The sequence below is a fragment of the Xenopus laevis genome, chromosome 3L (genome assembly GCF_017654675.1).
Source record: "Xenopus laevis strain J_2021 chromosome 3L, Xenopus_laevis_v10.1, whole genome shotgun sequence".
Classification (NCBI taxonomy): Eukaryota; Metazoa; Chordata; class Amphibia; order Anura; family Pipidae; genus Xenopus; species Xenopus laevis.
Genome location: NC_054375.1, coordinates 105,676,146 through 105,698,414, shown reverse-complemented (window position 1 = coordinate 105,698,414; position 22,269 = coordinate 105,676,146). Strand labels below are relative to the sequence as shown.

The 22,269-nt window shown below is 36.5% G+C and overlaps 1 protein-coding gene across 3 annotated transcripts in view; it reads right to left on the bottom strand.

The window, feature by feature from the left end:
• Positions 1-2,137: 2,137 nt before the first annotated feature.
• Positions 2,138-22,269, bottom strand: part of rfx7.L (regulatory factor X7 L homeolog) — a 54,341-nt gene continuing 34,209 nt past the window's right edge. For 2 of the 3 annotated variants that reach the window (XM_018253046.2, XM_018253048.2), the window contains exons 3-9: positions 18,967-19,049; positions 16,604-16,726; positions 13,979-14,095; positions 12,077-12,161; positions 11,339-11,546; positions 9,228-9,523; positions 2,138-8,307 (exon numbers count right to left, since the gene is read on the bottom strand). In XM_018253046.2, coding sequence (XP_018108535.1) covers positions 5,098-8,307; positions 9,228-9,523; positions 11,339-11,546; positions 12,077-12,161; positions 13,979-14,095; positions 16,604-16,726; positions 18,967-19,049 — 4,122 coding nt within the window. In that variant the 3' untranslated portion in view covers positions 2,138-5,097. Of the gene's footprint in view, positions 8,308-9,227; positions 9,524-11,338; positions 11,547-12,076; positions 12,162-13,978; positions 14,096-16,603; positions 16,727-18,966; positions 19,050-22,269 lie in introns of those variants that run through there. The other variant, XM_018253049.1, reaches the window with a different exon arrangement.

The window sequence follows — 22,269 nt, the reverse complement described above, 5'->3', positions numbered from 1 at the left end:
AGCTACAGGCGATTCACAAACGCGCTGTGGGCACAGGAGCTGGCGTCTTTCATTTGGTTTTGTTCAGAGACAAAACGAGCCATATGTCGCCGCAATTTGCTTTTTAAAAACGTTGGCGACAAATCGTCCAGTGTGTCCCTACCCTTAAGCACAGTTTCCAAGCACTGAATAAGTCTATCCTTTATCCCCAAGTTTGATTCCAGTGCAATATCATGAAAAAAAAAAATACATTATTATCTCTATATGTTAGATAACAGCAAAATGCCTGACATAATGCCGGGAATCAGAATTCTTACTGGTCAATTCTTTTTCATTTATAATGAAGTGTTTGATCAGTAGAATTCTCATTGGTGAAATTTCTTGCATCCATAATTATGATTTTTGGCAACTTTTACAGAAACCTAGGGGCTGCATGGGGGACAGCATTACAGTTAGATTTACAACCCCCTTAAGACATGGTGCACAACAGTGGCATAACTATATGTTACTGGGCCCCACAGCAAATTAATTGTAGGGCCCCAATATATATATATAGAAGTTGTCCTGTTTTACCAATATATGTTGAAATTGCACATTAATTAGGCCTCATGGGGCACTGTATACCTCCTGCCCCCTGCAGCCGCAGGGTCTGCTTCCTCTGTAGTTACACCCCTGGTGCAGAAAGGTCCAAATTACGGCAAGGTTCCTGCTTCAGAAAATCCCATGTTTGAAGAATTCCTGATAATTAATCCATTAATAAGCAAAAAGAAGAGAGAGGTAACAAAGTATGTTGAGGAAGTGGTTTTAGATCAGTGCAAATAAAGCAGTTATGTCTAGGATACTTCCACATGGGGCCCCAGAACTTCTCTCATTGTGCATCACAAATCTTACTGCACAGGAAAGCAGACGTTAGCTGCAGGCTTGTTAGCTTGTTGCACTAAGCATCACTCAGGATACTGAAAGGAAATTACGTATACACTAAGATCACCACATTTCCTGGAATTTTGGTTAGACTTTGTTTCCTTCTAACCAGTGTTTTATGAAGCTTTGACAATATATTCTGCAATGATCATGAACTTTCATTACCTCTCACTCACCTGTGTGGCTATAGAGACAAATTACATGTAGATTCATAAATGGCAACACACATTCTTCTGATATTTGAATTAAGTGGATGTCTTCCACTTTTCACAAGTTACCAAACATTTAAGCTTTTTACCCTAAAAAAAGTTTTAGTCCACTTTTAGGGTAGGTCTTATGCCAGTTCAATAGTGTTACCTTCTACACCGGAGTATCACAAGTCAGAAGGGAAATTGGCAATGGTATATACATGAAAACCAGAAAAAAGTGTTTTACTAGACCTTATAATAGCAAGTACTTCAGATCAAATCTACTAGAAACTTGCTTCAGCTTTGCCTGCAAAACCCCATCAACCTTAATTTTCTTCTGTGCAATATTTTGATGCTGTATGAAATCTGAAATAATTAAAGGGGTGCTTCACATTTACAGCAAGTTTTACTATGTTATAGACTGACCTATTCCTCCTAACAACTTCACAATTGGTCTTCATTATTTCTCTTTTAGTGTCAGGGCACACCCTTGATTCGGGGAGATTAGTTGCCTGGCGACAAATCTCCTCTTCATCGGGGCGACTAATCTCCCCGAACTGCCTCCCGCCGGCTAGAATGTAAATCGCCCTCGGGATGGCACTCGGAGCTCTTCCTTTTCTGAAGTTGCCCGAAGTTTCCTCGTCATGCAACTTTGGAAAATGAATCGCTCTGAGTGCCATCCTGCGTGCGATTTACATTCTAGCCGGCGGGAGGCAGTTTGGGGAGATTTGTCGCCCCCAAAGAAGAGATTCGTCGCCGGGCGACTAATCTCCCCGAATTTGAGCCTGTGCCCTGACCCTTATAGTTTTTGAATTATTTACCTATCTATTCTACATCTTTCCAGCTTTCCAGTGGGGGTCACTAACCCTGGCAGCTAAAAAACGATTGCTCGGAGTGTTTACAATTTTATTATTTTTTGTTACTTTTTATTTTTATTCAGAGCCTCTTCTATTTATATTCCACACCCAAAAGAACAATACTTCAGTTATGTATACATTTTAATATGGGACAGTTCAATGAAGGCGTAAAAACGTGTCCATACCACACCATTCATATAAAATATTTTTATTGTTTTTTGAAAACATTTAAAAAAAACATTTTTTGAGCACTTTTCATATAAAACATAACTGAAATTCTACTGCAAGTTTAAACTACTGTGGTTTCAGCAGTACATCAGACAATGAAATAGGGGGTCATCAGATGTCTTTTTGCAGTAAAAAACTGAGAGGGGAGTATTTTGATGATGTGCGATAGGTAGTGCACATTCTGCTGCTTCTATGCAGTAACTCAGATGCATTGCACAGGATAATCTTCCCTTCATAGTCCAAAGCTCTGAGTAATGCAATTGTTTGCAAAAAGAGCATTTGCAATGGAGTATCATGATAAAAAAAGTCAATTTAAAACAGAATTTTTTTTTGAGGGAATAAAACAAAAACAAACAAGTGGGAAAGTTTCAAACAACTAATCTGAATTAGTAAACATAAAAGGAAACATCCTGTGAATAACTAGATTTGCCAGGGCAACACAGAACAAATTTTAATACAGCAAAAAAGTGGTTACAAGAATATACCAAGACTGTACAAGGTAATAACACACATGCACATACTGTGATCATGTATTAACACGGTGAAGCAACTAAATGTAATTTCTTCCTGCTGTAATATTCTCATGTAAGAGAATAAGAAATAGAATATCTCACTGAGATCAATGCACATTGCTACATAAGACAATTGAATCTGTCATTTGTATGACATTTTTCTTTTTTTTTTTTTAAACTTTTATTTATTTGATTTTTTTTTTTTAATAGAATGAAATTATTTTTCTCTATTTTTTTTTCTCTTGGGGCAAAATAGTTGCATTTATCAGAAGAGATGTGCCACAGGTTCAAGGGAGAGTTAGTGCAATAGATGAACCCGAGAATGTCCGCATGATTAATCCTTTTCCATTGCTAATGGTGCCATCTTCTGGCAGCAAAATGTCATACTTCAAGGCAGTATGAAAAGACATTAATCTTACAGAAAATGCCTCCAATCAAAATTGAAAGTGTTTGCTGCAATACTGTACATAGGGGTACATTGCCAATGGTTCTCTCTTTTTACAATTTTTTTTTTGCTATCTAAATAAAATTATAGTGTTTGCTGCTAGCGGATCATATTCCATGGCAGCCCTGCAAACACTGAAAAGCAGTAAAAGCACTGGTGTTTATATAGATCTTGCATAAATATAATCCTTTTTTTTTTTGTTTTTAAAACTAGGATAAAGAATGACATTTCTGCTATGGTACTAACGTGCTCACCGCTTTATTTCCCCCAACAGACAAACACAATTTTTGCCTGCAAAGGTCACAATTAAAATAAACCAAATTTATCCTTTGGGTTTTCTTCTACTTTTTTTTTTTAATACTTTGGTACGCAATAGTGCTCCATCTCAATGTACAGTAGTAACAAGTACTAAGAGCAGGTATTAAAAAATATTTAAAAATACCAGCACATAGAATGGCCAAGGAAACTATCACATACAAGTTTACAAAGCTCTGGAGTTGGCCTTAGCACCGTTTGTTTCGGAGGATGAGGAAACAATTTGAACTTTATGGTATTTGCATTTTGACAACGATAGCTGGCTGAGATAAACACATAATCAAAATGATTACTCTACACAACTAAGCCATTTGATTATAGGCAAGGTCAAAAATGTTACATTTGTGGGGACTTCTGTTGTCGTTTTTACACTGCTTTAAATGATGGGCTGAAGCGCTGCAGAATATCGAACAAGGAAGTTTGAGAGTATCCAAAGCTTGCACACACAGCTAAAATTGTTTAACATGCATTTTTCTCTTTTTAAAACCTTCAGTGACAGCTTCATAATTCTGAATGGCATGGTTGATTATAAAAATCTTGAGGAGTATACGGTCCATATCCTTACCCAACAGCCTTCTTGGCCACTACATACATATTGATAAAAAAGTGATTAATGCAACACTTCACAGGAAAGCATTCTTCCTATATCCGGTGTCCAGCAATAACTTTCTTACGTCTTAATCATTAAAAAGAGGGCAGCCACTGTTATGCATGCAAGCATCCTAAAACATGGAGTATGAGTTGTAAAAGGTCATCTTAAAAGTCCAATTTCTCTTCTCTTGTCTTACTAAAAGAAAAAAAAAATACATGCAACAAAGACACATTTTCTAATATGTACTAATATTAGAAATATCAGTGCTTAATATCAGCTGCTGTTACACTGCCAGTGGAGAGGCTTTTGGGAAGCAACCTCCAAAATATGGTGGCGATTCCGCAGAAGCTTACTCACGGTTTTAGAATTCACCGCACCATCGTCAACTCACTGGAAAGTGATTTCACATAACTGCTTAAGTGATGTGAGAAACCAGGATTAAAAAAAAATAAAACTTCTAAATATCATGTGAGGTCACGGACGTTTAAAAAGGTTCTTATTACATCATAGTGCATTAAAAAAAAAAAAAAAACACACAGCTACTGGGCACTGCTCATAGTTATGTTTCTATAACAAGAACAGATTTCTTTCCTTTCTTTTGATAATAATTTACACGTGCCACAAGTAATAGAAGTATTCACAACGGTATCCCAGTCATTATAATCATTATAATCAAACCAAGAGGGCATTTGTCTGTTCTTTACACCTCAAGGACAACAGCAGTTCTTATAAAGGATAAGCTGGGAGGAGCATGATCTGGAGCTAGCTAAACATCAGACTAAAACATGCTCATTAGTGTAACTGGCTTTTCAATGACTGTCAGCTCAAGTGAAATTATACCAAGTGGGCAAAAACATAAATGGATTTTAATACTGGCTCATCAATTGCCCAAGATTGCAGATATTTTTAAGCTTGTTGAAAACAGCTGAAAGATCAACTTGCGCAGCAAACCTTATTAAAATCTCATAATTACAAATATTTCTGCTGCGGGAGGCACTTCCATTAAGACAAATACAACGTCTGCCTTTTTGATACAGTGTGCTACATTTATAATACAAGATTAACCCAACATTTCAACGGTAGGATGGTCTTTGCTTTCCATCCATTCAAATCCAGAAGAGGTCATGGAGTTTATGGATTCATTGCAAATCTGCTGAAACAAAGGGTCATTGTTAAGTTCCTCCAGTGTAGCATCCTCGTCCTGCCCAGGCTGTCGACCTGGATCAAACAACAGATTTGGATCTAAAGTATTGAGATCATTGATGCTGCCTGAGAGCTCAGAAGACAATCGAATGTCGCTGGAGAAGTCGGAGGCGTTGTTCAACTCTGAGGCCACTTGAACCACAAGCTGCTGGTTGGTTTGGAGGCTATCTCCATCTAACAGATCCTTAACAGTGCTACTAAAATCAAGTTGCTGCTCTCCAATATCATCAGCTTGTGCTTGGTTTTCTCCAGGTGTAAAACTGATTTGCTCAGAACTATTGTTTTTTGTGAGGTAAGATGGGGTTTGGAATTCATAAGATGAACTGCTGGAATTCAATATATTTTGCTGACTGGCACCAGAGAACATAGGAGATGTTTCTAATATCTGAGTGAGATTCATTCTTGCAGTATAATTAGAAGGCAAGTTGTTTATTCCCAGCCCTCTGACTGCATCATCTCGGTCAGAATCCAGTTTACTTAATAAAACATGTGTGATGTTCTGTGTGTTACTTTGTTTCTGCAAAGAGGGAAAAGCTGTCTGCATCATTACTGTCAGAGGGACTGACTGACTTCGTTGAGCTATACTGTTGGCACTATCTGGTTGGATATTGTTGAGTATACTCTGAATCTCTGGTGCAACTAGAGTTCCAAAAGCTGTCATATTAGACTGTGGTACATTAGAAACGGGGCAGTTTGTGTTTCCACTTAGGTTACGTTGACGATGTACAGCTGGGCTTACACTACGGCACCTGAAATTGCTATTTCCAGAAGAATTTGTAGATTTGTTGTCTAAAGGTGCAGGTACTGCAAATCCCTCTTGCTTGCTGGCATTATTTATAATGGACAACTGATGTTGCACTGGTGACACAGGGGTCAACCTGCCAAAATGATTGTCATGATGTCTAGACTGAGACTGATATGACTGACCAGGCACTGCAAACGCATGTGGCTTTCTGAAACTGTCCAGCTCTTTATAGCTTTGAAGAATACCATGGCTGGAAATGGAAGGATTTACTACACTGCTATAACCATTATTCATCCATTCTAATTTAGTTTTGTCTGGATGGGTTGCCATAGGCCTCTGCATTGGTTTGACCGGACTACTTGACACAATGCTAGCATCATATGAGATGCTTGCGCTTATAGGTGTGAACGCAAATGGATTTCTGCATTCAACTGGACTTGGGGGAACACTGCTGCTACAGTTAGAATGAGGAGTTCCAACTGGTGTATGTCGACTGCTTCCTAAAGCACTATCTACAGGTGTTGTTTGAGCTAAACGAGAGCATGGGCTTTCTCTAGATAAGCTCTGAGTGCCACACATCATTTCAGATGTTGGAGTTGGAGTTAACGTTGGAGTGGGTGTTGGCGTCGGAGTGGGTGTGTGAACAGGTGTTACACTGCTGTGGACTGAATGGTAAAAGTGTGCACTGCCTGGATGAGTGGGTACTGGTGTCCCATGGCTAGCGGTTGATTGGTTTTGCAACACCATACCTAAATTACCATAGTTCTGAGGATTATTGTTCATTGACATTTGTTCTTCCATGAGCACCAGTTCCTCTACAATGCTGTCCTGTGTGAGGTCATCATCAAAAGAAAAGAAGCTAGGGTCAGTCATGTCAGAACGCTGAGGTAACTGGTTTGAAGAATGTGCTTGTAGCTGATTCAAAGATGAATCTTCAAGTTGCTGGCTGTATGTGTCCTGCTGTATTCCTTCAAAATCTACTGTATCCCATACTGGTTTCTGCAGGTTATCAGCACCAGAAGTTCCAGACATATCCAGTACACCAATAGTTTGAGTCTGCTCACAGTTAGAAGACGGGAAATCTGCATCTTCAGCTATCTGTTGCCAGGCATCTTGACTAAAAGGGTTATCTGACTTTGATTCATTCACAAACTTAAACACATTTCCTTCTAGTTTTAGGTTAACATCCTGAGATGAGGCCACAAGCTCTTGGGGTGTATCACTGGGTGCTTCAGCAACACAACTCAAAGAGTAATTTGCTGCTAAAGTGGTATTATTGCCTTCTGTTTCTTTGCTTGGTACTAAAGCAAGAGTAACAGCATCATCATTTTTTGCGGACAGTGTTTTAGGAATCTTTTTAATAGCAATACCTTCTGGTGCAGGGCATTCTGAAGGTAACTGACCTAGAAGTGATTTTTTAGCTGGTGGTATTGGCGACTCCTGCCCTGTAGTTGGTAATCGCTTACGGGGACTTTTGGTACACATTCGGACATCTTTCACTCCTTGATCTCCATTAGTGTTTTGACTAGAGCGATTATTAAATAAAGTTCGAGGTGCAACGCAAAGAGTTAGAGTACTCTGATTACTGCCTGTTGAAGAAACATTTATACCTTCAACAGAACGGCTTTTACATTTGGTCCTTGTTCCTTCAGCTCTGTGATCAATACTTTTAACAGCCTGATCCCGTGTAGCATCGTGGGATAACTTTGATGTCACACTCTCTTGATTACCCTTGTGTGTGAAACTCATTAAAGTTCTTTTTTGAACTTTGGAACTATCAGGAGACTTTTGGCACCGCACTGCCGTGTCCTCAGATACAATTTCAGGTTCTGTTTTTACCTCCACTGAAGACGCAACAGGTGTGCCTACTCTGGGTACAGGAGATTGCAAAGAAACCACAGAACCATTCTTAATCTGAGGACCAGTTCTAGTCTCGTCTGTAGCGCTTGTACTATTATTGGAAGTTTGTTTCACTGTGGTACCAGCACTGCTTGGAGCAAGAGAGATTGTTGTCATTTTAACCACATTCAGTGAACTAACATGTGGAGTAGGAACAACTGTCTTGATCGGACTACTTGTAAAAACCACAGTGGTAGGAGAACGGATCGTCAAAGCATTAGAACTGGCTGGCTTAGGAAGGATTTGAGGGTATCGATGTCGAGCAGAACGATCACCAACAGGACTTGCTGGGATATTCTGGGGAGTCTTTGGCTTTACAGACTGCATGTGCTGAGTGACCACTTGCACATTTAGAGGGAGAACTTTGCCTTCAGAAGAACCAATAGGACTGGGTGAAGTCACAAGAGGCCTGTTTCGTTGTACCTATTCAATAAAAAAAAGGCTGTTATGTAACAAATGTATAAAGAAAATACAAAAGGCATGCCTTGAGCATTCAGAAAGTTAAAACATACAGTTACATCTCTAATAGAAATATTTAGAATAATCTTAATTTTACAGAAAAATGCAAAGAAAACTACTTTAAGAAGTTATCAACCTTGCACTAACAATATGTCACAGCCCTAATCTTGCTTACAAGACTGACAAATTACCCCAATAACATTTTAAATATAACATCATGTTTCAAATGTTATATCTGTTGTGTTTGCTTTTATTTAGTCTTAACATAATACAGGTATGCGGCCCACAATAACTAATAGAATTGCAAACATGCCCTTGTTTGGTTACCTGTAGCAACCTGTAAACAACATATAATGAAAGCACATCTCCATTTGCCTGCAATCATTTAAAGCACATGGTCAGATTTTTTGGACAGTCAGTAAAAGAGCATATGACTCCAAGTTCTTTGTTTATTGTTCATTAATTTCACCCATCAATTCAAACACACATTTCTCTGGTGTGATATAATAAACATATGAATGTACAGCCTGTTTGATCTGTCATATGATGGATGTTATACCAGAGACTGCTTAGCAACTTAAGAACTACTGCTTGTATCATGGGGGTAAGGATTACCATATTTAAATATATACATAAAAGCAGGTATAAAAAAAAAATAATTTATATTTAATTTTGAAATCTGACATGGGGTTAGACATATTGTCAGTTTCCCAGGTGCCCCAGTCAGTGTTACTTGTGCTCTGATAAACTTTAGTCACTCTTTACTGCTGCACTGCAAGATGGAGTGATATCAACTTACATCTCTTTTACTACTCCGAAACATTAATGACATGATTAGTTGTCCCAGTACACAAATTCAACATTTTGGAATTCAATAGAATTACCGGAATTGGGCTTTGAACAGCTGCCACTACAATGCCAATAGGCTGAGGAGAGAGGATGGCAGGGCTTCCATTACAAATATTGGTTATTCCATTGGATGCAGTTCCATCTTGTTTTTTCACTTGAAGTTCTCCTGGTAATGGTGACTGAAGCTTCTGTTCTTGCTGCTTCTTTTGTATTTTCCTCTGCAGCTGCTGCTTGGCATCTACTTGGGAAGTCAAGTTCCTTACTTGTGGGTGGAAAGAATTGCTTTCAGACATAGGAACAAAAGCTGAAGTCTGTGTAATTCCCTTTAATCCTGTAAAAAACAAAAAGCACTACATATTTAAATGAACATTCATTTTACCACATTTTTAAAATGGGAAGAAGGGAAAGTAATACCTACTACAATACAAGAAGAACTTGCTCAAAATAAAGATTTCAAATATGAATGAGAAAAAGATAAACATATAATGTACTTGTAGGAGGGCCTGTTGAGTGAATATTTTTCAAAAGTACATTTGAAACCTAACTTTTTTATTCTTCAGATCAGCCATGCATGCACACATTTGGCAAGGCAGACAAATTTTAAACCCAGCTTAACCACATAGACATGTCACCTGAGGGGCAATTTAGGCAGACTATCCTGCAATCATTTACAATTGGCCTGTCAATTGAATAATCCTCTTTTTGGCCCAACTATGGGACAGAATCCAAAATGAATTCCCCTGTTTATTTAAAAACAAAAATGTATATTTATATTATGTATATTTTGTGTGATTATGGTAATTTCAGTAGCATTTTGTCTGTTTCAGAAATTATTCTGCACGCCGGTATACGTATACAGTATATTAAATTGAATAAATATTATATTATCATTTCTATCTGCTCAGAGCTGTTCAGATATCCTCATATGATTCAATCATTGCCTCTGATCAGAAAGATTTGCCCCACAATACAATTGCCCAAAAATTCACCGTGTAAGCATAGGTGAAAATTAAACTGGAACACAAGTATTTAGGGGACTGTAAGGTGTATGTGCCAAGAAAAAAGAATGCAGCATAAGCTGTAGTGTGGCTCTGCAGTGCTGAGCCTTTAAATGACAAATAAAGCCTAATAATATATATTGCTAAAAAACTATTTTTAGATTTTATATACTACGGGGCAGATTTACTAAGGGTCGAAGTGAATTTTCGAAGTTAAAAACTTTGACTTTCAAACTATTTTTTTCGAACTTCGACCATTGAATAGGCTTGAATTCGACTTCAACTCGAAGTAAAAAAGTTTGACTTCGAAAATCGAAGTACTGTCTCTTTAAAAAAGTTTGACTTCGACACTTCGCCACCTTAAGCCTGCTGAATTGCTATGTTAGCCTATGGGGACCTCCTAGAACACATAGCCAACATTTGGCTACGTTTTCAGAAGTCAAAGTAAAATCGTTCGATCGATTAAATTGTTTGAATATGGCCAAATTTGATTAAAAAATACTTTGACTTCGAATGTCGAAGTAATGCAATTCGATGGTCGAATTTCGAAGTTTTTAACACTTCGAAATTCAACCCTTGATAAATCTGCCCCTTACTGTACTTACTTTTATATACTTATACTGTACCAGCCTAGAGATTGAGCAGCCCTGTAACAGTAATGATCCAGGGTTTCAAAGTTGTCCACAAGAGCTTTGCACCTTGCACCTAGTTAGGCATCCTTGTAACAGTGGCACTCATATACTTACTGTGCTATAGGCAGCTGATGAAAATCTAAGCTTAGGGTCATCAGATATCATCAAGTAGTAAATGAGGTTCATCTGTTATAGAAGCTTATTCTACAGGTCTGATTATTAAATTCTGGTGTCTGAACTGTAATGTGAGTCAGCATGTGCTCTGAATCAACAAAAACTACAATGTGGAGCTACTGGGGGAAAATTTCAGAGGCCCAGGAAAAAAAGCATTGTTTTTAAGGTATATTTGATGTGTTAAATCTATAAAACATCATTAACTAATTAGAATTAGTTAATTCTGTAACCTAAAGGCAAGAAAATGGCAACTTGTCTTTAAATTTCACTTTTGTTTCAACTGTGAACAACTTCTGTTTTAGGATGAAGATGAATCAAGAAAAGCCTACATTTTCAGTTTACCTGCTGAATCACCCGCCATTACAGTGAGTGCTGCCATCGACTTAGTGCCAATATAATGGCTTTTAACGAGAAAACGTGCTAAATCCAAGACAGAATCAAATGGCTGACTTAAAACCTTCTGAGCCCACTCACACACAAGGCGACAAGCAGCAGACACAACTTCTTCATCAGCACTTTGCAACAGTGTGGAAACTTCTATTCCGTCCAGCTGAAAAACACAGGTAAATCATTGAATTGAATAATAATATGGATGTGTGTGACTAGATAATTGCAAAGGGAAAGAAAACAATATGATACATCTAAAAATATACATATTACAGATTACAAACTATATTATTGCTAAAAGAGTTTTTGTTCTAATATAAATATTTTGGACTCAACCAAACACATCTGCTAATACAATTTTCCATTTTGAGCAACCAAGTGTAAGTACAAAGGTTGAAAATACAGCTTCAACCTTTGGATGTAAATATTATGGAACAAATGTAAAAAAAAATTCTAGTTTTAGCTATGGTTCTCAAGGACAAAAAGAATACATTCGAATTCAAGATTTATCCAGGTTTTTCGATTTATCAATCAAAATAATCTCAAACTGATACTGATCTGATCTCAACTAGGGAAAATAAACTGGAAATGAATATCTAAACTTGTCACAAACCTTTACAAATACATCATCAGTGATGGACATATATTGCATCTAATTAAGAAGGAAGGCCTGACTCAAAACCCAAAACTTACCCCATCTCCAGACGTGTTAAAGTCAAGGTTGGGAAGTGACGGCATATGTACAAAAGCTTTCTTACGAAGTCCACTATAGCAATACGTAAATCAGTTAAGGAATCCTTGACACATGAATGAATGGCCTTGATAAAAAGCCTGTGATGTAACAAAATTGGTTTTGCGTTCTAATGACAGGTGACTGCCACATTGCCAAGTGCAGCAACCACTTTACCCTTTTTCTGTCATCAGCATGATTCCTTTAGTAATAGGTAAGATAATAGGCAATCTCAAAGTATAAAATGACATCAGTAATCAATATAGCAAGTCTAATATGGGGTATTGCACACAATAATGTCAAAAGTCCCACTCAGAGTTTAGTAATGGGACTATTGCAGGCAGTGACATATAGTCGACTAATTGGACACTCATCTTTGTTCATCTCTTATAGGACTCTTATCTCTGTTACACTGGTGTCAGTTCTGCTTTGAAAAGGTTGATCAAGTAGATTAATAAAGGTTGATATAGATCAAATAGAGGTGCTTTTGATTTAATGGTAAAAAAAAAACATTAGCTAATTTTCTGAAGGTCCTTTTTGTAGAGTGGTGAGGATGGAAAGCAGCCGATAGTGGTTGATCTAATAAGGAGTGAAGAGGGAAGATAGTAGAACAATTAGCCTTTAAGTTTAAGAAGTTGGAAATAGAAAAGGGGAATTAAAACAAGGGCATAATTTATCAAATTTCAGACTATCCTGAAGGATTATTCCTCATTTGGCAAAATTTTACTCACTAATGGTACCGTTTTTAATGAACTGACTTATTTAGTGAGTTGATTTATGAAAGCGGATACCTGTTTCAATGTGTCAGAATGTAAAAGCATTCTGTTTTAAAGAGTGCTAATAGAGGTAGAAACACACTATTAACTGTCTAAATTCCTTGCTCCCGAATGTGTAAATCATGCAGGTAGAAAGGATTGACAATTATTTCTCATTACACACACATTAATTGTGTAAAAAAAAGTATCTATCTTTACCATTCGCTAACATTCATGGATTGTTGACAGATCAGTTCCACAGTGTGTTACTGTCCTGGTGGCTATGGCCCATTGTATTAGACCATAAGAGGAGGTAAGAGTGAATAGTTTCGAGGCAGCAGACTTGGCTGTTCAAAAATGTTTTGATTTTTAATTTGTCCAATTACTTTTGAGCCCCTGAAATGTAGTGATTGTGTTAAAAAAGGCTTTAGTTCCTCACATTTTTATGCAATCTTTTTGTTCAACCCACTGAATTAAAGCTGAAAGTCTGCAGTTCAACTGCATCTGAGTTGTTTCATTTAAAATTCATAGTGATAATGTACAGAACCAAAATCAGAAAAAAAGTTGTCTCTGTCCAAATCCTACCCTACATATCAATATATAGAGATAAGTGTCCACCAAATGACTTGCTTGCTTGCTTATTTTTCTTCATCTGTTTTTGTTTGCTATGGAGCTGCAAGTCCGATTTCAGGGATAGGTTTGTTGTGAATTACATACAACACAAGTGCAGCACTGACTCCAAGTCTCCTCAAGTCTGTATTTAATGTCCTATACTCAGCACATTGCAGGCATGCTGACAAAACTTGTGTACCAAAATTTATAATGACCGTTATGTTAAATACAATCCAATATTTAATCATGACAAGACATGATACAAAAATAACTACACTTTATTTTGGTGGTGTAATATTTGGCCAACGTGAGCTACTGAATACCTATGAAAATGTGTTTAACCTATTTTATTCACATTTTGTTACAGAACACATTTTTTTGGAATGGCAGCAGCTGGGGATCATATTTTCTTTCTACATGTAGATGCAAGATGATTAAAACAAACAGATGTTTTCGGGGAACTAGTACAAACTTGGACACACTTGAAGTAAAGGATATTTCGATTTTCCTCTTGTGCCCAGGCGACGTGCCTTCATGTTTGGAAAGACATTTTTCATAATCTTTCCAAAGTCTGCAGCACTTAGTGGATGATAGCCAAGATTGTCACAATAGCTCCTGAAAGACAAGAAGGGAACACATATGTGTTATAACATATGGTCAAGAAGCATCTCCACATACAAAAACAATGTACAAAGCAATGTTCTACAAAGAACGTCACTGAAAATGTTACACCTGAATTGCAAATGGTTATTAGCACACCAGAAATGCAATGTTTATGAACTGCTGTTAAAGGGTGTATATTTGTTACAAACTTCATAGAAAAGAATGGAGAATCATGTGATCACATGAAACTGAAGTTAACAATCTCTAAAGAATGATAAGGGAGCAGACCCTTCATCTATTTGAAAGTAAGGAGTATCCATTCCGCTGTCAATATAGATCTTGTTACAAAGTTACAAAATTCAAAACCCACACAATCCCGCCCATAAAATCATATCACAACCTTTAATTATATTAATATGTGTAGCATACAAAAAAAATATTAATGATCAAAACAAATCAGAAGTAAGCCAGGGTTGTGATGTAACTTATTAAGAAGATATCAATCCTTCCACATATAAATATTTAACGTTTATTCAAAAAGCAGTTAAAGGAACAATACTCATTGAGTCCCCTTGTTGATAATGTACCTAGGGTTTTGATCCAAAAAGAATGCTTTACTCATCTCTATAATCTTAGACCCATTCTCAGACCGAAGGTCAGACTCTTGTACACAATCTTCTGGATTACACTCATCCTGAACTAAATCCTTCATCTCAGACAATGAATTCTAATATGAACCTCCGATTAATTTGTTTTGTTGGTTGTGAAAAAAGTGGCAACACAATTACTCTATAAAGCTCTTCTACTGTCATATATACTTATCCAATTAAAATAATGATAGTAAATAATTGTAAATACTATTTGTCTCAATACTTGGACATTGAGTAAATACTGATACAATTTCAGCTCAGTCACACTCCATGCTGATATGCAACATTAAATGTATTTCTTTCAATACTTGCTACAATGGCACAATAATTGCTTTCATCACTGCTACAATTCCCAGCAAAAGTAGTAGTGACACAGCAGGAACAGCCACAGTTCATTTCCCACTGAAGCCAATTTGAATCGCAGTGATTAGTCTCTAGGCACAACTATTGCCAGAACTAGACATAGTTCTTCACACAACAGTTAGGGGCAGATTTATTAAGGATTGAGTTGTGTTTTCCATGAAAATTTATTTTTTTTAGGTTATTTTTTTTTTGGTAAAAAAATAATTTTTCTGGTAAAAAAAAAACAACTAATTTTTCTGAGGGTTTTGCCTGAAAACTCGATCAATTTCAGTGATTTGAGGGTTTTTTTTGCCAAAAACTCAATCAATTCAAGTTTTTTAAGTGTTAACCCCGAACTCTGATTCGAGTTATTTTCTATTCAAGTTTTTTTTCTTAAATAAGAAACCAATCGAGTGGTGAGTTCATTCGAGGTATATAAGGGGTTGTTCACCTTTCAAACACTTTTTTCAATCCATTTGTTTTTAGATTGTTCCCCAGAAATAAAGACTTTCTTCAATTATTTTCCATTACTTATTTTTTACTGTTTTTTTCAAAATCTAAGTTTAAAGTTGAATGTTCCTGTCTCTGGTGTTTCAGTCTGGCAGCTCAGTAATTCAGGTGCAGATTCTAAACGGTTACAATTCTGCAACATTTAGTTGATACATTTCTCAGCAGCATCGCTGGAGTATTAACTATTGTATCAATTTCAACAGCTGCCTGTAATGAAACCCAGGGAGTCTGCTCAGCAGGGACAAAGATAAGAAATGTAGCAACTAAATGTATCTATTTAGAACAGTTTACAGGGTCTGCGACCCCCCATCCCAGAGCTGCTTCAGTAGGTGAAAAATGACACTTTACACTTCAATATTAGAAAAACAGTCACACACAGAAAATACAAAGTCATTGGAAAAAGTCGTTACTTCTGGTGATCTATCTGAAACCAACTAGTTGTTTGAAGGTGAAACAACTCTTTAATGTAGAGGGAGAGTTGGATAGGACAAAGGACCAGTAACACTAAAAAAAGCTTGTGTGTTTGATTGACACACACTACTAAAGATTATATAAAAAAGCGGCTATGTAGCCATTGGAGCATACAATGGTTTTATTTCATAAACAGGAAGATAAAGCTTTTACAAGACTGTGGTACAACATATTATCTGGACTAAGGCTACGATCATACGTAGCTATTTCTTGGCCTGTGTTTGAAACAGACGCTCGTTTGCTCCAGTGTCTGCTTAACAGGTGCTGTGTAGGCCTGTGTGCAGATACATTGAGCAGATTTTGTTGCTTATATATGCATATTCATGCTTTTCTGTGTCGAAATTCACTTTGTGTGTCTGCACACAGGCCAATGTATTGGCTGCTAATGCAAACACAGGAGCAAGTGATGGCAAGCAGCCGGCACAAACAGTTGTGTGATTGTGAGCTACATGTGGCCATAGCCTAAAAGATATGTTTCGGCTGCAAGAAAAAAATTATGCTGTCAATTGTCTGTTTTTAGACACCTAATAAATAGCACAGTACTTACTTATATTCATCATAAACCTCCTGCTTTGGCAGTGAAGTCTCTGGATGCTCCTCCAAAGTATTCCGAATCCAGGAGAATGCATGTGTTTGCTGAGCCCGACTTGATGACAAAGAGTTCTGATCACTGCAAAATAAAATATTTAACTCAAAAAAAGAGAATATTTGATTGACTATTTTATTGATTTTAGTACATAAAGGTATACATTATATCACTTATTAAGCTATTACATGAAAACTGAATGAGTGAAACAGATCTCTAGTTGTAAATAGGTATGCATCACCTTAGCCTTTGCACAAAAAGGTTTGTTATTACAAATAACCTTTAAATTATTCTTTAGTATGATGTTGACAGTGATCTTCTAAGACCATTTGAATTGGGTCTTCATTTTTTATAGTTCTTTAATTATTTAGCTTGTTTTGAAGCTCTCTAGTTTGACATTTCAGCAATTATGTGGAAATACACTAGTTATGTAGATGATGGAATCCAAATTACATAAGCAACCAGGTAGTGGTTTGAGTCTGGAAGATGAATAGGGGAGGTCCTGAATTGAAAGAGAAGTAATAAATACTAAAAACAATAAAATTATAGCCTCACAGATCAAAATGCCTTGCATGTCCCCCATATCAAATCTGGAAAGAGGTAAAATAGGAAGGCAAATAATGAAATAAAAACTATAAAAAATGAAGACCAAATAAAAATTTGCTAAGAATAGGACAATATATGACTTATTATATAACATACTACATTTCAACTTAAAGGTGAACTAACACTTTAACAGCATGTTAACAATATGTTGAAGAGCTCTTCAATCTGAATAAAAAGATTAGGAGATTGCAGTTCTTTGGATATGCTGTGCAAGGCCACCATGATGGCTCAGTCAGTTAAATGAACAGTGACACCAACTTTTTGTAATGCTTAATTCCCCCCAAAACATCTATAATAGGTAAGGCTTACTTCTCCTTGGATTTTTTCAAATCTTCATCTTGAATTTGACTTTCAAAGTGCCCCATAGGAGAAAGGTGAAAATGCCAATTCTGCTTCCAGAAGCAGAAGTCAGCCTCCTACCGATAACCTAAAGCACCCAAGCTTTTTTGCAGTGTCTGCAGCTTAAATATATGCTCATATAATTACCCCCATTCAGCTGTCTGAAGGAATAGAAACAAATTTAAGCTGCAGAAACTGAAAAAAAGCTTCTGTGCTTTAAGTTATCGATAAGAAACTGACTTCTGGTTCAGCACCAGGAATTCACGCTGCCGTCGCCTTTTTTGCCTTTCTCCTATGGGGCACTTTGCATGTCAAATTCAAGCTGAAGATTTGAAAAAAGCCAAGGGGAAGTGAGCTTTACCTATCATTATAGCTATTTTGGGGGAATAAGTATTAAAAAAAATTGGTGTTACTGGTCCTTTAAGGGCAATGGCAGACGAGGATATTGGTCTCACACACAAGAGGAGATACATCACAAGCGACTAATCTCCTCTAAACCCTTTCCAAACTGTGATAAATTGAATTGCTGGTGGTAAATCATATACATTGCTTCAACTTTTCAAGTTGGCTGAAGTTGCCTCTCTGCTTCTTTCCCTAAAGCTTCCCTTCTTTTGCCAAAACCCAAATACCAGGGCAAGAGTATGGGTATTTAAACTTAATCTAACTCAGAGTCTCCCCTGTCTTTATTTTAAGGCATGTGCACAGTCCACAAGATTTTGGGGAAAATGTAATCTTTAAAGTAGACAGTGAAAATGTTAGTGAGATTGCATTTATTTAAAAAAAACAAAAACAAATTAGCAGTTCAGTTGAGCATGTTTTGGCAAAGATATAGGCACAAAAGATATAGGAGACCTGTTATCCAGAATGCTCAGAACCTGGGGCTTTCTGGATAATGGATATTTCTGTAATTTGAAACTTAATACTTTAAGTCTACCAAAACATAATTTTAACATTAAATAAACCAAAAGGGCTTGTTGGGATATCTTAGTTAGGATCAAATACAAGGTACTGTTTTATTAGTACAAAAAAAAAACCCAATAAGAATTCATTATATATTAGTTTTTTTTTTAAAATTTAGCCCTAGTGAGCATTTTGTGTAAATGCATTTAGAGAATTTTAATTTCTTGCTGTTAAAGGACTTGTTATGTGAACATGTCAGACTGATCATGAAATGCCACAACTATATTCAGCTTACAAAGGGTAGTGGGACACGATAAAACAAAACACTATGCTCCCTGAATGCAGCAGTAATATCTTTTTAAATATGAACGATCAGTGTTTTTTTAAACAATTTTCTGTATTGCGCGAGATGTAATGTTCATGAGGGCTTCTTCATATCCTATTCCAGGTAAAGGAAAAACACACATAAAAGAATGTACCTTTTCTCGACATTGCTAGGACCAGAAGGCAGTTTGAGGTAGAGGAAGAGCTTCTCAAGGTCTGTAAACTTCTCAACTTCTTGCTATTAAAAGAAAAAAAAATAGTATCTCAAAAAGTGTTGTAGCATTAATAGACTCTTTAAGGCATATCATATACACAAACTATTTATAACTGTGCTAATTTACATTTGATTTAAAAAATGCCAATGCCCTAAGATGCCATAAAAGACTCTTCACATGTGAGAAGTGAAATGTCTTAAATGAACTGAAGCAAAAATGTAAATCCATATATTGTTTTTCTAAGTTCATTTTTTTTTTTTTTTTTTTAACTTTCATCACATTAGGCTAGTGTCCCACAAGGAGATTAGTCGCACATGATAAATCTCTTCAGTGGGCGACTCATCTCCTGCAAATGCTTAAAAGTAAATTGCCAGTGGTAAAACATATGCGGTGCTTAGTTTTTCCAAACTGGCCAGAAGTTTCCTTGTGAGGCAACTTTAGAAATTGTTTTACCATCAGCGATTTCCTTTATCGCCAGTGGAAAATCATTTGCAGGAGATTTTTCTCCTGCAGAAGAGGAGATTTATTGTGGGTGACTAATCTGATCTGCCAGAGCCCTTACCCTCAAGCACCAACATTGTTTAAGATGTTCTAACATAATATATTTCCCTAGCCATGTTTTAATTGCCACAACCTACTAATTTTACTGCTGGGTAATATTGTAAAAGCAAATAAAAAAAAATAAAAAAATAAGTCACTACAAGGATAATACAAAGAAATACATATATACATATACATATATATATATATATATATATATATATATATATATATATATATATATATATATATATATATATATATATATATATATATATATATATACACATACATATATTTAAAAACACACATATACATATATATATATCTATATTTTTATTTATTTTTAAAAAAGGCCTTGGGGTAGGCAGAAACGTTAAATTGTTGCAATAAAAAGTATATTTTTAGTTATAAGACCTGTGGGTGCGGATCTTTTAGCAGTGAACTATATATCTACCTACACACACACACACACACAGTCTGTACACAGATTGTACTTTATTTGGATACCAACTTCCTTGGCTTTAGTTGATTACTAAAAAGAATGGTATCTACAGATTCAAATATTATTATGCAAGGCTTGTGTGTGCATCTTGTTTGTGATCTATAATTTGCATCATTTACTGTGTTCCTAACCAAGTGTGAGATTTTCCTTTTAAGAACACAAGGCCTAACCAGCACAAGATACTTGGCACAAATGTACAAAACGCCTGTTTGTTTAGGCATTTGGCAAAAGCTAATATCAAGTTGTCCAAATCTAATGAATAGGTTATTTAATTTTTGCATGAAAGGCAGACAAAGCATTCCTGCCTACACAGACTATTTGCTTCTCAAATCCACATTTTATATAACCTGCAACTCTGCTTTTCCGATATGCATGTTTAATTCTGTAAACAATGTTACATTTACACAAAACAACATATTGGGTCTCTTTAAATGTTGCATGCAAAACAGAATTGAAGGCTTTCTGGATATTTTGAGAAAAGCTGTATCCACCATTTTACAAGGCCGCTATGGCAATATTTATTTTATTCATTAGGTATACACTTTTCAAATTTTAGATTGTTCCATTCAAACCACCACAACACCTCAGTCAGCAAAAAGTTCCTTGGGGTGACATATATGGGCTGTAGTTGGCTATTGGTAGCCTTTATGTTGTCTAGCAGCCTACAGGAGCCTCTTTTTCACAACACACACATGGTTTGTATGCAACTAAGCTCGCCTTCAAGCCTGAAATTCAAGAATAAGCACCTGATTTGAGGCCACTGGGAGCAACATCCAATGGGCTGGGCACGTCCACCGCCTTCGCATCACAGTAGGGGCGCGAAGGCCAGAGGGGGCCCTGGACAGCAGTCCTGGTGGGCCCCAGTCTGACCCTGAGTAAAACTGCTGTGTTTGCTTCAGAAACACTACTATTTTTTATATAAAAAAAGCTGCTGTGTAGCAATAGGGGCAGCTATTCAAAGAAGAAAAGGCTCAAGTTACACAGCAGATAAAATCTGTAAAACAATGTTATCTGTTATCCATTATTTATCCTGTGCCATATAGCCTTTTTTCAATTTCTGCCATTGCTACACAGCAGCATGTTTATATGTACTATAGTAGTGTTTCTGAAGCAAACAGATCAATGCAGGGCAACACTAAATTATATTTTTATTACTTTAAAACACTTTAATTTTTTGGTGTAACTGTTCCTTTAAGACTTTGGCTTTTGGCACTCTCAATTAGACTCATCACACTGCATCTTTGAGTCACTGAGGAATTATAAATCGTAGGTTTATAATCTAGGAAGGTAATCCTGAATATATGAAAAACAACTTAATCTCCGTCTAGACTGAGATTAGGATAGATAAAGGAAAGCAAAAAAACAGGGAAATTAGAAATGTTTCAAGACAGACACATACACCATGATAAACTCTATGCTTAAAATACAAAGCCAACAAAGATTAAATAACAGTGTTAAAGCACTTTCATTACCAAACAAACAAACAAACAAACAAACAAACAAAGAATGGGCTAAGTGTCATCCCTCCCCAACTTTTTAACTAATTTAATATTTGATCACATTAACACCTAGCTGCACACTTAAACAGGAATTGGACAGTCGTTTTAATATACAGTAATATGACAAAGTTTGGCAACCACTCTTAATTCTTTGGAGTTTTGTTTATCATTTGCTGAGCTTTCAACTTCCTTTTAATATATAACATGCCTTATGGAAACAGTAGTATTTCAGCACTGACAAAGTTTATTGGATTAACAGAAAATGTGCAATATGCATCATAACAAAATTAGACAGGTGCATAAATTTGGGCACCCCAACAGAGATTTTACATCTGAGCCTCCTTTTGCAAATGTAACAGGCTCCAGACGCCTCCTATAGCCTTTGATGAGTGTCTGGATTCTGGATGGTGGAATTTTTGACCATTCGTCCATTCAAAATCTCTCCAGTTCAGTTAAATTTGATGGCTGCTGAGCATGGACAGTCTGCTTCAAATCATCCCATAGATTTTCGGTGCTATTTAAGTCAGGGGACTGTGACGGCCATTCCAGAATATTGTACTTCTCCCTCTGCATAAATGCCTTTGTAGGTTTCAAAGTGTGTTTAGGGTCATTGTCTTGTTGGAATATCCAACCCCTGCGTAACTTTGTGCCTGATGCTTGAACATTATCCTGAAGAATTTGTGGATATTGGGTTGAATT